Source organism: Rhinatrema bivittatum, chromosome 5 (genome assembly GCF_901001135.1).
Source record: "Rhinatrema bivittatum chromosome 5, aRhiBiv1.1, whole genome shotgun sequence".
Lineage (NCBI taxonomy): Eukaryota > Metazoa > Chordata > Amphibia > Gymnophiona > Rhinatrematidae > Rhinatrema > Rhinatrema bivittatum.
Window position 1 is genome coordinate 224,820,798 of NC_042619.1, and position 21,362 is coordinate 224,842,159.

The 21,362-nt window shown below is 43.9% G+C and overlaps 1 protein-coding gene across 6 annotated transcripts in view; it reads right to left on the minus strand.

Moving 5' to 3' along the window:
- The window catches only part of SH3KBP1 (SH3 domain containing kinase binding protein 1), a 471,173-nt gene that overhangs the window by 219,961 nt on the left and 229,850 nt on the right, over window positions 1–21,362 (minus strand). For all 6 annotated transcript variants that reach the window (XM_029603365.1, XM_029603364.1, XM_029603363.1 and 3 more), the window contains one exon: window positions 9,810–9,916. In XM_029603365.1, coding sequence (XP_029459225.1) covers window positions 9,810–9,916 — 107 coding nt within the window. The remainder of the gene's footprint in view (window positions 1–9,809; window positions 9,917–21,362) is intronic.

Genomic DNA, 21,362 nt, shown 5'->3' on the forward strand with positions numbered 1-21,362 from the left:
TAGGATTAAATGGGCAATTTTCTCAGTGGAAGGGAGTGGACAGTGGAGTGCCTCAGGGATCTGTATTGGGACCCTTACTTTTTAATATATTTATAAATGATCTGGAAAGAAATACGACGAGTGAGATAATCAAATTTGCAGATGACACAAAATTGTTCAGAGTAGTTAAATCACAAGCAGATTGTGATAAATTGCAGGAAGACCTTGTGAGACTGGAAAATTGGGCATCCAAATGGCAGATGAAATTTAATGTGGATAAGTGCAAGGTGATGCATATAGGGAAAAATAACCCATGCTATAATTACACAATGTTGGGTTCCATATTAGGTGCTACAACCCAAGAAAGAGATCTAAGTGTCATAGTGGATAACACATTGAAATCGTCGGTACCGTGTGCTGCGGCAGTCAAAAAAGCAAACAGAATGTTGGGAATTATTAGAAAGGGAATGGTGAATAAAACAGAAAATGTCATAATGCCTCTGTATCGCTCCATGGTGAGACCGCACCTTGAATATTGTGTACAATTCTGGTTGCCGCATCTCAAAAAAGATATAATTGCGATGGAGAAGGTACAGAGAAGGGTTACCAAAATGATAAGGGGAATGGAACAATTCCCCTATGAGGAAAGACTAAAGAGGTTAGGACTTTTCAGCTTGGAGAAGAGACAACTGAGGGGGGATATGATAGAGGTGTTTAAAATCATGAGAGGTCTAGAACGGGTAGTTGTGAATCGGTTATTTACTCTTTCGGATAGTAGAAAGACTAGGGGGCACTCCATGAAGTTAGCATGGGGCAAATTTAAAACTAATCGGAGAAAGTTCTTTTTTACTCAACGCACAATTAAACTCTGGAATTTGTTGCCAGAGGATGTGGTTAGTGCAGTTAGTATAGCTGTGTTTAAAAAAGGATTGGATAAGTTCTTGGAGGAGAAGTCCATTACCTGCTATTAAGTTCACTTAGAGAATAGCCACTGCCATTAGCAATGGTTACATGGAATAGACTTAGTTTTTGGGTACTTGCCAGGTTCTTATGGCCTGGATTGGCCACTGTTGGAAACAGGATGCTGGGCTTGATGGACCCTTGGTCTGACCCAGTATGGCATTTTCTTATGTTCTTAACACCTTATTTTTAACTGGGTCCCAGAGGCAGAGAGAGAGATAAGTTGACTTGCCCAAATATGCGTCCATACCGCACAGGCACCATCAACTTTCAAAAGGAGTGTGCCGAGCACCACAAACTAAAACGTCATCCCCGTAGCCGCAAAGAAGATCCACGATACAAGGCTGTCATGGGAGCCTATCCCCCTGGCGTTGAAGAAGGCCCGTGTAAAGGGGGTACCCAAAGTTAATAAAAAAATAAAACAACTGTGCAGGAAAATGCACAGAAGAGGAGGAGGAGGAAGGCTGAAGTACTGAGAGAAGCATGAATGCTGCTGCTGCTGCGAAGAGGAGACCGTTGTGGGAGCAAGGAGCAGGCCGATGAAGGGGAGTAAGCCAGAGACAGCATCAGGCCATGTCAGGAGGGCAGCAGGAGTAGTGACAGAGAGCACGATGCGAGGAGGGGACCACTGAAGAAGCCAAATTTTACCCAAGGCACTCAACCGCAGCGGGGGAAGGAGACAGGAATGGCAGCTCTCAATTGCGATGCCGGGCCCAACGCGACATGGAGAGGGATGCGCCTTGTCAGCTGGCCCTTCTGTTGCCAACCTCAGCGTGTCCAGCTGGGTGAAGCAGGGAAGCATTGGCAACTAGCGCCGCGACACCTTCAGGCATCGGAACGAAGAAGAGAGGACCCGCAAGGAAAGCACTGTCAAGCCACCCCCCAGCATGCCATGCCCTCCCGGCTATGCCTGAATGCAGCACTGTGAGGAGCAGAAAAAGGTGAGCAGCGACAAGGCCAGAGCAGCTGATGGGAGGCAGCAGCGGTGAGTGCCCTCGATCAGCACAGTTTAAAAAAAAAAAAAAAAAAAAGGAATATGAGCTGCAAATGGCGCCGGGGCCATGAGAAAGCCCCAATGCAAAGAATACAGCGGGGCCGCGGTTCGATGACATCGCGAACCTCGGGGAAAGATCAGCTTCCTCGGTGGCTCCTCCTCACATTGTGCTCTGTCTCTTCCCCTGCTGCTCTCCTGACGTGGCCTGATGCTGTCACTGGCTTAAGTCCCCTTCATCGGTCAGCTCCTTGCTCTCACGACACACTCTTTGCAGCATTCAGGCTCTTCCTATCACCGCGGCCTTGCTCCTCCTCTGGGCATTTTCCAGTAGAATCGCGGCTCCACAGGGCCCTTTCCTAAGGGCCACTTAAGTCTCAGCTGTTACGCCGGGCCTGTCTCAAACACGGCTTACTAGTGCCATCACTGCTGTTGCTGCTCCATGCCACTGGGCCTCTAGCCTCCGTGGTAGCCACACGCGGAGCTGTCACTTGCTCCCATGTCTCTGCCTCAACTGTTTCAGGCCACTTTATCTTCGGAATCCTCCTCAGTTCCCTTAAAACCTTGGGAATCGGATCCTTTTAATTTTTAATTTATTAACTTTGGGTACCCCTTTTACACCCACCATAAGAGGGTGCCACAGGAGATATCCTCATGGTGGCAGAAGGGGTTTGAGGATGAGGCCCTCGTCATGCATCCATATGAGAATGGGAGCCTGAGTTTGTGTGTGTGTGTTACAGAATGGGAGCCTGGGTGTTTTTTGCGTGCGAGTCAGAGAAAGAGATACTGAGAGTGTGAGAGTGTGTGTGTGTGAGAGTGTGTGTGTGTGCGCGCGTGTGTGTGTGTATGTATATATAAGAATGGGAACTCGTGTGTGTAATGGAGTCTGAGAGAGAAAGCATGAGCCTGTGTGTGTGTTGTGTATGTGTTGTGTGTGAGGAATGAAGGGAAGGAGAAGGAGAGAGAAAAAACAGAAGAATGACCCTGGAAAAGGAATTAGGAAAAGACTGACAAGGGAAAAGAGGGAAAAAAGAGATAGGACCAAGAGGTTAGAAAAATAAAAAGATCAGACATAGGTTAAAAAAAACCATTTTTTTTTTTGAGTATTTAGAGATTGGAATATGCCATCTTTGGGTATGCGCATTTCTTATATTTTCGTATTTTGCTCTTTAGAATTCCACTGTTCAGAGTCTGGCCTCTCAGGCTATTTTGGTTTTGTTTGCATCTTTCTATTTCTACTTTGTAGTCCCTTATTTCTGTATTAGGTAAGGGTCGGTCCGTGTTCTGCCTGTGTGTGACTGAGGTGCAATATTTCTGCTAGATTGTAGTTGCTCTGTAGGTATTTGTAGCAGTCTGGCTTGTTCTGTTACCCCAGTAGGCAGTGTATTAAGGTTCTAGAGCCTGGTGTAGCCTTTGCATTGCTGCTTTTTCATAAGGTTGTGGTTGTTTAAGTCCTGAGTCTCAGTGCTGCGATTACATGGTATGGCAAGGTTCTAGATGTCTCTTTCTTTTGTTGGGGTTTGTATTACTTCACAAAATGTTTATCAGTGGAGGGAGTCTTTTTGGTGAGGTGACACCAGGATTTGAAAATATTTTTTTTCATGTTGGACTGTAATGTGTTAAATAGCAAGTGTAATTGTGTGTGACTGGTTTTTTATTTAGTCACATGGCAACAGAAAATTTTCTGGTGCACAAACTTCAGCAGTCACCCTACACCCCTGTGCCCAAGATCACCCAAAGAGGAGTCTACAGCTTTTGTTCCAGCCCAGCACTGTCACATCAGACCATGCAAACTTAAAAGGCTACTTAAAAATGACATGTTTTACCTGTTATATGTGATTATCAATAAAATGTTAATTCAAAAAAAAAAAATGGCACAGAAACAAGCTCTAAACAAAATATGTAACAAGTTCACTCATGCAGGCTACGTCTGGGGTATAGTAAAATGCTAATTTGTTGCAACAAACTGGCATCCACACAAAAATCTCCCAAATGGTCCATTTAAAAGATGCAAGGCAGCCCTGAAAACAGAATCAATTACGGAAATGCCTGCAACTTACAACATAAAAAAGGTAAGACTACAACCAGCAGAAAGACGTTGGTCAGGCTCAAACTACACCACAAAATGTTCCCATCAACAGCTTAGATCCAGATCCACATGAACCAAGGTGATAAAGTACGCTGGCGAATCTTTTTTGGATATATTTGGTGGCAGTAAGGGACATGGCTCCATACGCCAGTGAAATGAACTGTACGGATACTTTTTCTTCTTTCAGGACATAGCAGAAATAAACACCACTTAACCAAAAAAAAAAAAAATGTAGGACCGTCCTTGTAAATCTGTTTTTATATAGGTGAATGGGTTTTGAATTGACCTCCCTATTTGGGCAACTTTCAAATGTAATTCTCTTTGTGACGGCTTCAGTCCTTCTTCCCTAACCCCCTCCCCTCCCCTATCCAATCTCAGGTCAACTCATCACTCTGCCCCATTTCTTATTGTATGTATATCCTATTAAATTGCACAGACCTATTGAAGAAGAAAAAAACAACTCACTAAGGGATCAATACTGAAAAGCTAGCCATTTATCTAAGTTAGCTGGATATGGCTATCCGGCTGAATATCGCTACTTAGCTGGATTAATTTATTTAGCTGAGTAGCACCGCCTCGATCTGCCCATTGCCTGACCACTTCTTATCCAGCTAACTAGATAGCTGAATATAACCGGATACTCAGTGTCTGCTAGACAGCCGGATAAGTCCTAATTACCCGACTGTCTAGCGTTTGAATATCAGCTTCTAAGTAATACTCTCATTAATAATTCTGCTTTTGTTTTAGGTTGGGGTCATGCTACCTTGAAGCTCTACTTGGCACTAAATATTAACTTTCACCTATTGTTTATTTCTTGCTTTGTTGCACTTACCTCAAAGTATCCATCTCCCCTTTTAGTCTAAACTGGTCTTTCCTTTAGGATTTTCGTGCTTCCAGATTCACCAACCCCAGAGTTAACTTGAATCCAGTCGAGTTCCCACGTCACCTCGTTTTCACCCTTTTGGGATTTATCGTTGGGGGGAGAGAGGGAAACAGCAGGCGTGTTGGATCTGTCACGGTTTAAGATGTCCTAGAACAGCCTTTCACTGATCTGCATAAGCCTCTACAGCAGGCTTGAAGAACTCTCCCCGTGCCACTTCAGTTATCCTGACAGCGGCTGCTGGACGGCTGCGTGCGCTGCAGGGAAGGGAAATGCTTAGCAGAAAGATCAGCACTGACGACTGGCAAGAGGAGCTGCTGCATCCTCCGCTGTTGGCAATTATGGAGGAATATTTTCTCTTTTTCTTGGTCTGTCAGTTTCCTGCTGAAACTCTGGGCCTCCAACTCAGTTGGAATCGAGGGCTGTGATTTGGCACCCGGAGCTCTCATTCACACATTCACAGCTACCCGGGGTTTTTTTTTTTTGTTTGTTTTAATCTCCCCCTGGCTCCCAACATACATAGTCCAGTCACCGTAGCAGCAGCAGCCACTGGCCAGGAGCCCACGCTCCAGGGCTCCCCTTCTGGATCCCTACAATCACAGACCCTGCACCCGGCCACTAGATGCCACCCTCGAGCAATGATCACAACTCACACTCTCACCCCACCCACGACCCCACCACCCACCGGAAGAGCCGCGACGGCTGCCTCTGCAGCACACCCTAGCCCCAGCTGACCTGGGGAGCAGAGGGAGCTAAAGTCACGGATCAAATCGAGGATCCTCTGCATGGCAGCGTGCAGAACGGCCACCGAAACACGGGACTGTCCCTGGGTAACATTTCTAAGGAGCGCAGAAAGATTGGCTTGAGGGGTTACTCACTCTGGAACGTGCAGGACAGCGAGCAACCGCGGCTTTGACTTCTTTAGAGCGTATCAAGGAATCAGACGGAAGACGCTATCGACACGCAAGCAAGAAATATTTACATGCAACCTTCCCGTTTCCAGCTGCTATATTACTCATGCTGAGAACCTCGACCTTACTGCTAGTTTTTCCTGGCACAGGTTTGATGCTCTGGCTGATTGGACGTGAGCTTTCTTTCTGCTTCTGGTTGTAATCCTGCTCCAGTACTGAGACTTCACATCTGTGTCCCTCTTATGTCCCTGGGAGGCTACTTTACTGTTATCTGCTGACCAAACTGTATTTCTCAAAAGAATCAAGCTAAGAAACAGTTATTAAATCCAAGAGAAAAACAAACACATAAATAAATAAAATAAATAGAATATGCTTGAGTGTGGCCTCTGTCAGGGACTTGGGCCACTGTGCATCTGCGCCCAACCACGCTGCATCTGGTGGCTGGGCATCTGGAAAGATGCCCAGCCATTGGCGGCTGAGGTTTTGGAGCCTGCCAAGCAACCCAGAAGAAAGGCCTGCTATAGGCTTCCCCCACTGGATGGGCTGAAGGCTGCAGCTGGAGAAAGATGAGGGAGCTTCTGCGCAGCTTGGAAGAATGGCCGCAAGTCAGCAGCCCGAGCAGGCCAGCAGATGAAGGAAACAGCTGTGGGGCTGTACGGGTCCGTGTGAGCCAGAGGACGGATGCCATCAGAGGAGGGAGGAAAGGCAGCAGTAATGATGTTAGGCTGGGGATGGCAGGATTGGGGATGTAAGGAGTGTGTGCTGATTTTGGGCTTGGGGGGGGGGGTGCGGGGAACAGTGCTGAGTTTGGGTTGAATAGGTGAGCCAGGAATGCTGGGGTCTATCTACTGGCTGAAGGATGAATGCTGGGTTCAGGGAGGAGAGGAGAGGGGACTCCACAGCCTGAGATGTAAGAGGGGCAAGAGGAACGATGCTTAAAGGGGGGGGGGGGGGAGGGCATCTCGGGCTGTGCTGGGGAATGCAAGTTTGGGCCAGGATGGGATGAGGGGATGCAGCATTCTGGGGAAAGAGTGTGCTGTTCACCTCCAATCTCACATATCCTCTGCAGAATTTTCAACAGGTGTCAGCTAGTCTGAATGAGTTTCTGCAGCCTGGACCTATGGACAGATTTTTAAATTCAGGACTTCTAAACCATACTTTATTTGCTTCTTGCCACAAGAGGCTTTTCTTTACCCAGTTCCAAACTCTGACGGGTTCGTTAATTACATGAAGTTTTTTTTGGGTTTTTTTTTGGCTTACTGCTCTGACTAAACATTTTGAAAAGTCTGTATACTTGCCTGTCTAGTCAATCTTTTTCATATTCTTCCTGAAGTACTTCTAGTAGTACCCAGTTTACGGAGAAAGAAGACCGACTGATGCAACGTTACAGATAACAGGGTGTGAAACTTCAAATAGAGTTCTGGGCTTTGAACATCAAGTTATCCAAGACATGTCAAACTGGCATCAGCAGTACACAACAAAAAAAAGCCCCTAAATAATCAGTACCGCGATGCATAGGAGCTGAGAGAGAAAAGACACAGCTGGAAACGATGCTCGCAGATCAAATTCCTTCCAAGATGAGGCCGGTGTCACTCCTACGTAATTTTAGCCTTCATCAGACAAAGGCAAGGGAGGGGGTGGTGCATAACATGGAACAAAAATTTACTTCCTCAGCTCTTAAAACTGGAGCTCTAGCAAATACAGTTCTATTAATTAACTTGGTAGTTAAAAAAAAAAATCCAAATCATTAAGACTTTTTTTTTTTCTTCCCCCCCCCCCCCCCCCTCCCTCCACCAGCTTCCTCCTGGCTCCTTTGGGGCTTTTTAGCCTCCCACAAACCTTCTCCCACTGAGCTAAGGCATCAGGAACCTCCATTTAACAGATACCCCCGAGGGTTGTTCCGTATGTCATTCTTCTTCCCTTAAATCCCCTCCAGCAGAGAGGTGGGGCGGGATCCACAGCGCCCTCCCAGAGGACCCTGCACAAGTGCCCTGGAGCAAGCCAGGAGGTGGCGCTACAGCGAGATGGCTCGGACTCCCCCTCCTCCCCCCCTGAGGGACATGGCCGCATGCCCTCCCCCCCCCCCCCCCCCAAATAGCTGACAACCAAGTCCAGGGCTTCTGTGCCAGCCCCTTGGACTTTTATTTAATTGAAGGATCCTGAAAAGCTCCTCCAATTTTGAATTCAAATTCTGGAAAAAGCTACGCGAATCAGGGGGCGACTGCTGCGCATCCAGGAGGGTGGTTTTTAAACCCTGCAGGCAAGTTTTCAAAATGAAATCCCAGCAAGCTGATTGCCAGCCCCCACCGGCCCCCCCTTTTGGCACAGGTTAAAAACACCTGTGCAACAGCCGTTCGATTTAATCTGGGGTTAACCGCTTAGTTACCAAGGTAAAATCTTTTGAAAATCCCCAAGCATGAAGCATGTGAAGAGCACGGAAGGGGATAGTGCAACCCACCCCTCTCCCCCTCCCATCCTGCCCTTCAAAACCTCCCCCCTCCAAATAAAAATCTGACAGTATTGTGCAAGCTTTAAATACTATATAACATATCTGAAATAAACAGGTTAAGTCAAGAGCTAATCTATTACTGTACTTTAAAAGCATTACAGTATTTTGGTAAATAATGTAGCAGCAAGCATTTTCATTTCTCCCTTGCTTTTGATAAGCTACATTAAAATTCTTCTTACAGACAGTATCGGGTTGGGTGACTGACATGACGACTGGGATGAGTAATGGGCGATAAGTGCACTCCAATTTAAAAGGAGCATCGAAATCTCTCCTTTCAATGTGACTTTTTTTTTTTCTTGCATTATTTTCTGACAATCATTATACACCCCAGTGAAGAGGAAGATTTTTAAGAATGCAAGGCTGAAATCGTCTGTAGAGATAAGGAGATAAGAAAGAGAGAGGTTTGTCAAGCTAGGATGATTTATAAACATGGCGATATGCAATATAAAAGTGAAATATATCCCTCGAGGGGTATAAATTAGCTTCTATTGCTTTTGGGATAATAAATATGGATCTCAATAGCCAGACAGCAGTGCAGCAGCAACATGCTGAAAGCAAAATGAGCCGAGACCATGCCTTTCATTGTCTGCGGCACAGGGAGTCATCCAGAGAGCGCTGCTCGGTCCATAGTTCAGTCAAACAAGTATGTGTCTGCTATAGTAATGCACAACAGCCAGTTGGGTTGACTAAAGACATCAACAGCTCATTGGCTCTTGTGCAACAGAAAAGCCATCATGGCCACAGCTTCGCCACAGCATCCAATTTGAATATCTCAAGATGAATCAATGATTATTGCAGATAATCCAGGTGTGTTTGGAATTTTTTTTTTTAGCTGTTGTATAGTATTCAGCTGCTGTTTCCATCTGGTCTATAAACAACTTGATTACATAATATAAGACAGGCAAGCCAAGTTTTCTGGATGAAAACTAGCATCTAGTAATTAGGATGACAGGTAAAGCCCAACTGGGATTTTTAATTCTCAAGCTGTAAGTGGTAGATTACAGTTCCTTCCGTATTTGTACATGTGCCCAGTATACAAAATACAATATATATGTATGTCTACATTGAGAGGAAATGTATTGTAAAGATGCGATGCTTCATGCCTACTCATTAGTCACCACATATCCTCTTCATGCTCAAACTCAGTTAGCAAGCTCTATGGGCAGAGACACTGTGGCCAGGTGGTTAGAGTCATGGGCTGAGAACCAGCGAAACCAGGGTTCAAATCCCACTTCCTCCACTGACACACCTTGTGACCTTGGGCGAAATCACTATCTCCCGTAGGCTCAGGTATCCACTTATGTTGTGAACACTTTAGGGTAGGGGCATACTGTACCTGAATTACTAATAACGCTATAAGACTTTCTGAGCATTATGTGGAAAGACAGGCTAAAAGTTGTGTGTATTGCTTTGTACAGTACTACATTCATGGACGACAATACAAATAGTCAAAAACAATGTATTGGAAACATAGGAAACAGAGTACTTACTTCTCCCAGAACTTCAATAATTTCACCAACTTTCAGCTCCAGTTCATCTTCATTCTGAGGCATGTAACTAAAAGCCACCTGACACCTTCTCCGGCGATTCTTGTCACCTTGAAAGGCAAAGGAAAAAATCATATTTTACAATGAAATTACAGTGCAAACTTCTCTTGTAAGCATATTTTCTGAATATGCAGCAACAGCAGTGGGCACAATTGACAACTAGCAATGTTACAGTAAACATATTTGGGTCAGAAATCTGGTTATCTGTACCCAGGACCTCAGTGAAGTGGTACAGGCCACCAGTAATTTGTATTTAAACTCCAACTCCCTTGTAAGAGAAGGGGCAGAGAGTGGGTTAGATGGTTTTCAAGGGTAATGAGTCAGATGAACTGAACCAAATCACTGTGAACCTGGAAGATGTTGTAGGCCAGATTGACAAACTAAAGAGTAGCAAATCACCTGGACCAGCTTATGCATCCTAGGGTTGTGAAGGAACTCAAAAATTAAATTTCAGATCTATTAGTTAAAATTTGTAACCTATCATTAAAATCATCCATTTTACCTCAAGACTGGAGGGTGGCCATGTAACACCAATATTTTAAAAGGGCTCCGGGGGCGATCCGGGAAACTATAGACCAGTGAGCTTGACTTCAAGTGCCAGGAAAAATAGTGGAAACTATTCTAAAGATCAAAATCACAGAGTATATAGAAAGACATGGCTTAATGGAACACAGTCAGCATGGATTTACCCAAGGGAAGTCTTGTCTAACAAATCTGCTTCATTTTTTTGAAGGAGTTAATAAACATGTGGATAAAGGTGAATCAGTAAATATAATGTATTTGGATTTTTAGAAGGCGTTTGACAAAGTCCCTCATGAGAGGCTTCTAAGAAAACTAAAAAGAAATGGGATAGGAGGCGATGTCCTTTCGTGGATTACAAACTGGTTAAAAGACAGGAAACAGAGAATAGGATTAAATGGCCAATTTTCTCAGTGGAAAAGGGTTAACAGTGGAGTGCCTCAGGGATCTATACTTGGATCGTGCTTTTCAATATATTTATAAATGATCCGGAAAGGAATACGACAAGTGAGGTTATCAAATTTGAAGACGATACAAAATTATTCAGAGTAGTAGTTAAATCACAAGCAGATTGTGATACATTGCAGGAGGACCTTGCGAGACTGGAAGATTGGGCATCCAAATGGCAGATGAAATTTAATGTGGACAAGTGCAAGATGTTGCATATAGGGAAAAATAACCCTTGCTGTAGTTACACAATGTTAAGTTCTATATTAGGAGCTACCACCCAGGAAAAAGATCTAGGCATCATATTGGATAATACTTTGAAATAGTCGTCTCAATGTGATGCAGCAGTCAAAAAAGCAAACAGAATGATAGGAATTATTAAGATGGGAATGGTGAATAAAATGGAAAAATGTCATAATGCCTCTGTGCGACCACACCTTGAATACTGTGTACAATTCTGGTCGCTGCATGGAGAAGGAACAGAGAAGGGCGTCCAAAATGGTAAAGGGGATGGAACAGCTCCCCTATGAGAAAAGGCTGAAGAGGTTAGGGCTGTTCAGCTTGGAGAAGAGACGGCTGAGGGGGGATATGATAGAGATCTTTAAAATCATGAGAGGTCTTGAACGAGTAGATGTGACTCGGTTATTTACACTTTCGGATAATAGAAGGACTAGGGGACATTCCATGAAATTAGCAAGTAGCACATTTAAGACTAACCAGAGAAAATTATCTCACTCAATACACAATAAAGCTCTGGCATTTGTTGCCAGAGGATGTGGTTAGTGCAGTTAGTGTAGCTGGGTTCAAAAACGGTTTGGATAAGTTCTTGGAAGAGAAGTCCATTAACTGCTATTAATCAAGTTTACTTAGAGAATAGCCACTGCTATTAACTGCATCAGTAGCATGGAATCTTCTTAGTGTTTGGGTAATTGCCAGGTTCTTGTGGCCTGGTTTGGCCTCTATTGGAAACAGGCTTGACTGATCCTTGGTCTGACCCTGCATGGCAATTTTTTATGTTCTTATGAGTCTGGGCTTTTATGGGTAATAGTGGATTCAGCATCCACGATAAGTGCAAGAATAAGTTAAATTCCTGGTCAAGATTTTTGCTGTAAAATTTATATTTTTATTCAGGCAACAGATTGTCGTTGTTAAAATAGCAGCTGGACAGGCGAAACACGGGTCCGTGTTGGGGGACTTCATGCAAGATTCTGTGCTTAAATTGAGGAGTTGCCTGAATAAAAATATAAATGTTACAGCAAAAATCTTGACCAGGAATTTAACTTATTCTTGCACTTATGGTGGATGCTGATATATTTTGAGTGCAAGTAGTGCTCCAGTGGTTTTCTGGACCTTTCCCCCTAATAGTGGATTCATACATATCAATATATTTTTATGTTTCTATATGTTGATGTAATTGATAATTGATTTATGTTGTATTTAATGCTTACATATTTTAGGCATATGCATTGTAAATACGTATTGGATATGGCTTATAACCAGCAGAAAGGAGTGATCCAAACCAACTAAAGAGAGACCTTTTCTAAACTGAAAACCACTGCGCTATTACTTGCAGCACAAGTATCCATGCAGGAAAAACTCGGACAAGTCATTCTTCCAGGTTACTTGACCATTGGTATGGCAGATTCTACAAGATGTTTCACACACACGCCAAACTTTTTATAATGATCTCAAGGTAGTTCTGTCATACTTCCCTCACCTAAAACCCGTCTCAGAAGAGGAAAGCGCAGTAGGAGTGTGTGGAAGAGCTGTAGGTGACAGACTACAGCCAAGTTGTGTTAGCACTTTCTGTCCTGCACAATGATCAAGCCAATCCTTTCACATTTCTGCCTCAACAAGCAATCCTCCCAGTCATAGCTTAACCATGCCTCGTGATCCTGTGTCTACTTTTTGGCTATGCTGGAGGAGATTCTTGGGATTCTGCATGCAGCATGACAAGCTGAGATAAGAACATCAGAATAGAAAGGATTTTTGCTGTCACACCGAGACAGCGTGGCCTGCTGAAGAGAGGCGGCACTGGGCTTTGGGTCACTGGGAGCACAAGAGCTGGCATTAAAAAGGAGGAAGATTAGTACATACAATGCTGCAGGAAGGTGGCTGTTTTTAGCATAGATAAGGCCATCAAATGTTTGCATATGTTTAAGGATTCCCATGGCAGTACTGCCCCATTTTGTTCCTGTTTAATTGGGGAAAAAAAAGATACTAATTTAAGCTCAGTGCTTTCAGAAACTTCTCTCAGTGGCTGGAAAGGTCCACAAGCAGCTGAGATTGACAGAGCATTACTTGAGTGTGCCACACTGTCAGTTTTAAAACTATAACTCCCTTTAACGAATGCAAGGAAAATTTGAAACCATTTTGAACTTGCTTCGTTTTCCCCACTGGGAATGTGGAAGTTGCCACTGGCCCTGATCCAGTACCTTTTTTCCCCTTAAAAAAAAAAAAAAAAAAAAAAAAGAAAATTACCACTTTGCATGGCCCCAAACAAGTCAGGGTTTCAGCATATTTAAAACACCCACATTAATCAAACTATTAGACCAACCATATACAAATACATCTCATGTATATTCTGTAGGGGGAACCTCCTACCCCATTTAAAGTGTATCACACTATTTTAGCAGCACAAGAAAGTTTGGGTGAGGAAGGCCTGAGGAGTTTAACATTACTATTTAACATATTATATGTTGTACTTGCAATAATGCTAAATGACCACTGGATGGCATTTTATGAGAACTGAGCAATTTGATGTGTTAATCCTATTGGGTTTAAGAGGTGGTGTGTGTTGGTGTCCTTAAAAAATAAGGGTTTACGTGATTGGTGGGAGATAGTTTAGCGGGATGTAAAAGAAATCGGAGGATTTGGCAAGAGTTTGCCCTTCATCAGGTTGGAGCTGGTGTGAGAGGGACCTCCAGGATGTAATGGCCTGGAGTAGCCAAGCCCGTGGGCTGGTGAGTTCAGGGACCACCCCCCAGTATGGAGTGGGGCCCTGCAGGAGCTTCTTCCCCCCTCAAGAGGGGAGGGCCGAGGCCATGGAGTGGAAGGAAGCTTTCCTCCGACTGAGGAAACGTTCAGGAGCGGAGGAGGTGAAGAGGAGCTTCCTCTACTTGAGTAAAAGGGCCGAAGGAAGAAGAAAAGGGGTTGAGCTGAGATGAGGAACGTCCCATGAAGACATGAAGAATGCCAGGGTACCCTGCATGCCGCTGGACGGAAGGAACGGAGAGATTATATAAGAAGGCTGAGTGACGAGGGAGTTTGTAGTAAATCCTAAGGGCAGGGGAAGTGGGGGTCTGTATCAGAAGACGTATGAGAAGAGGCTGAAGAATCTAAATATGGATATTCTGGGTGCAGGGGAGTTTATGATGCAGACCAGATAATGCCTGCCTGAAAGGTTTTAATGATGCACGATCCTCACCCTTTTTCCGTTGGAAAGCAAATGGTAGAACTAGGGGGTCAGGAAATGAAACTCCAGGGGGGGGATATCTCAGAACCAACATCAGGAAAATACTTCTTCACAGAGAGGGTGGTGGATGCCTGGATTGCCCTTCCAGAAGAGGTGGTGAGGACGAAAACAGTAAACAAATTTAAAAAAGGCATGGGATAAACACTGTGGATCCCTAAAGGCTAGAGATAGACTGAAGAAAAGGGTGCATGGGAGTAACCTACATGGCTCAGCAGCTACTACTCCTAACACACAAGGCATGGGATTACTACCTTTAACTAATTAGCTTTCATGATTTTGACACAACTGCAACATCACTCTCTATTTCAATGGCTGGAGGAAAAAAAGGGGGAATTGGATTCAGATGACAGTCAATGCTGAACCCTGACTTTTATGGCCCGGGATACTGATATGCAGACATTAGGGGAAATGCACAGGACCGCTTCTGCAGCCAAGTCCAAAAGTCCATAAGCAAAGCATGTTCAAGCAGCACTGTCTGAATCATCAAGAAGTCTGCTCACCCTATAAAAATATTGCTAGCAGGAATTTTGTAATGGGTTTGATTTTTATTTGATTTTGATTATTAATATTACTACCTTTAACATAAGGCTTGGGGGTAACCTGCATGGAGCAATAGTTTGTTGGGCAGAATGGATAGACCATTTGATCTTTTTCTGTCATCATTGTTACTATATACAGTGTATATTTCCCAAATGGGTCTGAATCTGGTGTTTAAAATGAAGAGGAATCTGGGAGTGTTGTACAAGTCCCTTGTGGTTTGAAATATGGAAAACAAAGAGTACTTAATGGTGTGAAAATGGGAGACCTGTCCTATGGGGAATATAACCTTTATATTCCTGTAAAATGTTTGAAAGGTGGAGATGAGAGATCTAGTTTATGTTCAAATGAAGGTTGAGAGGCTGGTACTCTTGTCCTATGGGGTATAATATGGTATGCTTTGGGAAAGATTTAACTCTCTCTGGATTCCATGAATTCTGTTTATGCAATATTGAGATGCCTACTCTATTCTATTCTATTCCTGTACACAGTTGCTGGATTAAAACCAGAAATAAAGTTAAGAGCTGCTTTGGGGTGACTCCTCTTGCTACCTTAATGCTGCCAGCACTACTGAGTAGGGCCAGAGTTCATGGAGGAGAGGATAGTGGTGGTTTACCCTGACCGGTCCAGAGATTTGTAAGTTACCCCTGCAGTCTCCATCTGGGTCCACTTCAGCAGCTGCATGACTCAAATTGGAACCCACTAAATAAATTCCCAAAAGGGAAAACCCTCCCATCGATTTTTTGTGCCCTGTGGTAGAGTTACAATTCATTAGGACTACCATAAAAAACCCCCCACAAACCAGACTTGTTAGGAGGCCTCAAGAACCAGAGTTGAGAACCACAGCTCCTATCTGAAGTTTCACAGCAGGAAACCTATTGATTTTAACAGTCTTTCCCAATGCATTATGTTCTACAGTGAAGCATGTATTACTAGAGGACAAACTGGGCAGGACATGGTAGATTGGTGTGAAGAAACAGCAGACTACAGTTAGGGTAAAGACTGAAGATGGATGGCAAAGAGGAATGCATTCATGAACAAAAGGTGGCAAGAGTTGTAGGCATAGCACTGAAATGGATGAATGGGGAGGAGGGGGCCAAATGAGACTCATGGAATACCTGTCTGGGAAAGCAGGCCTTCATTGGGGAGGACTTTCTGCAAGAGGTGGCAAATTCCAGATTCATAGGTGTAGAAAGGAAAAGTGGTTGGTGGTGGGGAGGGGGTTAGAGAGAGAGAGAGAAAAAAGAAAGAGGGTAAGTGAAAGTAGGGCAATTTCTGTAAACGAATAATGCCAAAGGGATGCATTTAGAAATCGGGGCTAAGATGAAGAGGGAGATTGGAAGGAGAAGTTTGAATGCAATCTGCAATGGGATGAGGAGCGAAGAGTGTGTGAAGCAGAGGCAGGCTTGCAGGAGCATGATATTACAGTTTCATCTGGAAAGAAATGAAGGAGCACAAGCTCAACCGTAGGAAGATGAAAAGTAGGGTATCAACAAGCTGTCATCATTCTCACACCCGAGAAACCTAACACATGCAAGCTTAGCTGTAGCCACCATCATCATGTGTTGCATCACCTCAACCAGAGGTTTCTCAGGGAAACAGGGGTCTTTCCAAAACCAACTCAAAATTGTACAAGAATCCCAATCAGGAGGTATAGCATGGGCAGAAGCTGTTAAAGTTTCTCCACGCCATCCAGCCATATCCCCAACTCTCTTTTGAAGGGATTATAGCTTAGGGATGTGCATTCGTTTTGGACGAATTAGGCAATTTCAACAAAATTTCAACGAAATTGCCTAATTCATCCTGTTTCGGGGAACCTGAAAAACGAACGGGATTTTTCCGAAATTTAGGAAAAATTCGTTTTTTGGGTTAGCACGCTAACCTGAAATTTCAGGTTTCCCGAAAAAAAAAAAAAAAAAGCCTGAACTGCAGGAAAAACAAAATTTCCTGCAGCGGGCCGAAACCGAAGCCCACACCGAATGGTTTGGGCGATGGACATCTCTATTATAGCTAGAGGTTAGCATGTAGTTCAGCTATCAGGCATGGTCAGCTTTTCGCCTCTTTTCGAGGACTGTAATACCAGTTAGGACACACACTGCTGGTAAATCACAAGCGGATTGTGATAAATTGCAGGAGGACCTTGTAATTCTGGAAAATTGGGCATCCAAATGGCAGATTAAATTTAATGTGGACAAGTACAAAGTGATGCATATAGGGAAAAATAACCCATGCTGTAGTTACACAATGTTAGGCTTCATGTTAGGAGTTACCAACCAGGAAAGAGATCTAGGCATCATAAGGGACAATACATTGAAATAGTCTGTTCAGTGTGCTGCAGCAGTCAAAAAAAAAAAAAGCAAACAATGTAAGGAGGATGTCATCATGCTTCTGTATCGCTCCATCGTGAAAGCGAACCTTAAGTACAGTGTTCAATACTGGTTGCTGCATCTTAAAAAAGATATTGATGCACTGGAGAAGATAGAGAGAAGGGTGACTGAAATAATAAAGGGGATGGAACAGCTCCCTTATGAGGAGAGGCTAAAGAGATTAGGGCTGTTCAGCTTGGAGAAGAGATGGCTGTGGAGGTATATGATGAGGTCTACAAAATCATGAGAGGATTAGAAAGGGTAAATATAAATGTAAATCAGTTGACATTAATAAGTAGCACATTTAAAACAAAATCAGAGAAAATTCTCTCTCACTCAACGCACAATTAAGCTCTGGAATTCATTGCTAGAGGATGTGGTTAGTGCAGTTAGTGTAGCTGGGTTTAAAAAAAGGTTTGGATAAGTTCCTGGAGGAGAAGGCCATAAATTACAATTAATCAAGTTGTCTTAGGGAATAGCCACTACTTATTACCGGCATTAGAGCATGGGATTTATTTAATGTTTGGGTACTTGCCAGGTACTTGTATTCTGGGTTGGCCACTGTTGGAAACAGGATGCTGGGCTTGATGGAAACTCAGTCTGACCCAGTATGGCAGCTTTAGTGATGGGAACAGTTGTTCACTGGGAAACAGACAGGTGCAATAGCATTCCATACCCGCAGAGATGATTTATATCTCAGGTGCTCCAAGGTACAGGATTCTTCAGTACCCTGACCCCTACCCTCCACCTACAGCTGATCTTTGTGTTTTCAATTAATATAAAATGGGCTGGGAGGTGGGGGAGGGAATCCCAACAAAGATTCTGGAAAAGGGAATCTCCCTTCCAAGAATTAGGAAGGAGGTGGGGTCCCCTCCAAAGATGTAACAGCACCTGAGAGAAAACACCAGCAGCTCAGAGTTCTCTCAACCTCTCCCCTCATCCCCAACACATTTTCTCTCATCCCATAACCCCACCAGGCCACACTCAGTTACCCCCTTCAACTGTTTCTTTTTCTCTGTCAACCCTGACAACACCAGTCTCTTTCTCTCAATGTCCCTCATCCCCACCAGCCACTCTCTCTCTCTCTCTCCTCTCCTTTATCCGCCGCCAGCCTCTCCGATTTTACTTTGAAAATATCTGTCTCTCCACTCCAGTAGGGCAGCAGTCCTCCTCCTCTTTCAAGGTGCTGGGTTTGTTGGGGACACTACGGCCATGATCCCCCTCCTCCCCCCCGACTGCTCGTCACCTCTTCAGTGGGCTGTGCTAGCAGAGCTCCTTGTAGTGGCACCGGTTCCATGCAAGACAGCAAACACTCAGCCACCATGGCACTCTCATGGGCCAAGGGTAGCCGGATTTCCTTGGGGGATGCACACACCTACATAATTTATTTCTTCCTCCAAGCAGTCTCAGGGAGCTCTCTGCAGCTGCCACAGCTCCATCTCCATCACATGCAGAGGCAAGCTTTTGTGGATGGCTGCATGGGGTACCTGTAAACACTGCAAACAGGCAGCAGGCCATCAGGCCCCTTTCGTTTTCGGGCAAAAATCTGGTCACTGGGGGTATGGGATGGTACCCTGTGGCCTTGCAGCTGCATGGGACAGGCTGACTGGGCTCAGTGCGTTCACAGATGGGACGGAAGTGACAATAGAGAAGAAAATCTGGAGCAGCAGTGGTGTGGTGCTCCTAGGCAATGTGCCTACTTTGATCCTCAAAAGCCATAAACTGGCCTGATTTTTCAGGATATCCACAATGAATATGCATAAGATACATTTGCATTCAGTGGAGGCAGTGCGTGGAAATATATCGCATGCATATTCACTAAGAATAGCCTGAAAACCAGACCTGTTTGTGGCTCTTGAGGACCAGGATTGGCCATCCCTGGTCTAATAACAATTCTATCCTTGCATAAAGAGACCACCAAAAGCACGTCTCAGATAGTAAATCAATGTTTACTGCTGTCCTGGGGCAGATTAAAAAAAATAAAAAAGATACCTGACAGTTTTCTTGCAACAACTAAACTGAAGAACAGCATAAAAGTCCACTCTAAGTAAAGTAGCATTAATAGTATGAGAATGCGACAAATGGATACTACTACTACTTATACTGAAGATTCTCCTCTGGGAGGACAGGTAAGATTTATGAGGCGTCAGCTTTAATTATAATCAGGCAACAGCTAGGTAGGATGTGTCAGAGGGTCATGGAAAGAAAGCCTACAGAGCTTGGGATGAAGCACAATTCAATTCCAGGACCATGATAATAAAGTCAGCAGTCACAAGCAAGGCCTGCATCTCCAAAGTGACAGCTAACCATTGCAGCTGTCTCACAAAGACCACCTCCACTGAGAAGGGAAACTTCACTTTACAAACCTAATTTAATATTTGTCAAGAATGGCAAATTACATGTGCAGAAGTTATTTATTTTTTGATTAAATGTAAATATGCAGAAGTATTTTTCAGAAACTGTCACTGTTAAACAAACAAGATGCAGGATAGTGCTGGCTCTGTGGCTGAGGCTGCAGAACTGTGCCCTGCGATGCCGGGAGATCACACATTTGGATATGCTGTCTGTCAGGAACAGTTAAGCCTGGGAGTGCCATGGAGGTAGTGCGCTCAGGCCCCAGAGAATGAAAAAAGATGGCTGCTGCTATAGTGGTGACTCCTATCAGCGGCAGGCCTTGGAAGAGATGCACATCCACCTGCACATGCTGTCTAGAAAGGTGGGGGACCATAGATGATGGGGCAAAAGGCAAAAAAAAAAAAAAAAAAAGAAGGACATAAGGAAAGGTGGTCTACAAAATCATGAGGGAACTAGAATGTGTAAATGTGAATTGGTTTATTCATAATACAAGGACTAGCGGGTACTCCATGAAGTTAGCAAGTAGTACATTAAAAAAAAAAAAATCTGAGAAAATTCTCTCACTCAACACAACTAAGCGCTGGGATTCATTGCCAGAGGATGTGGTTAGGACAGTTAGCTTAGCTGGGTTTAAAAAAAGGTTTGGACAAGTTCCTCAAGAAGTCCATAAACTGCTATTGGTCACTGCTTAATACTGGCATCATAAGAAAATAAGAACATAAGAAATTGCCATGCTGGGTCAGACCAAGAGTTCATCAAGCCCAGCATCCTGTTTCCAACAGAGGCCAAACCAGGCCACAAGAACCTGGCAATTACCCAAACAGCAAGAAGATTCCATGCTACTGATGCAATTAATAGCAGTGGCTATTCCCTAAATCAACTTGCTTAATAGCAGTTAATGGACTTCTCCTCCAAGAACTTATCCAAACCTTTTTTGAACCCAGCTACACTAACTGCACTAACCATATCCTCTGGCAACAGATTCCAGAGCTTAATTGTGTGTTGAGTGAAAAAGAATTTTCTCCGATTAGTCTTAAATGTGCTACTTGCTAACTTCATGGAAAGCCCCCTAGCCTTCATTATCCAAAAGTGTAAATAACCGATTCACATCTACTCGTTCAATTCCTCTCATGATCTTAAAGACCTCTCATATCCCCCTCAGCCAATAACATTGGATCTGTTTAATGTTTGGGTACTTGCCAGGTACTTGTATCCTGCATTGGCCACTGTTGGAAATAGGATGCTGGGCTTGATGGACCCTCAGTCTGAAACAGTATGGCAACTTCTTATGTTGTTAGAATATGCCAGGGCCGTATCTAGCTGATATTGCCCTAAAAGCTTTCTACTGTACCTATACTGCTTTCATGTACAAAGAAGCATCCTTATAGCAGGTAGCAATTAGGCTCAAACATACCCATTAAGTATCAGTTACTCTATAGAAAAAAAGTTAGAATGGATAATGGAATACAATGCTTTGCATAGCCAGTTTTCTAATGCCTTGTGCAACCCGTGAGATTACAATCTGAAAGGACAAAAAATCTCCTTTAAAAATGGAAACAGAGCTTTCCTATTTTCAACACAACCTCCAAAGCAAACTTTTATTTTTTTTATACAACTTAATTTATTAATCCATTGCCCAATAATGCTGCAGGTTTGCCAAGACTATATTCCCCTGAATGCATCGTTTCCCAGTCAGGTCGAGTGCACCATTAGCCCCCATTTGGCCGTGCATTTTTGACGCGCTATTACCCCTTATACAGTAAGTGGTAATAGCGCATGGAAAACGTGCTGCCACCC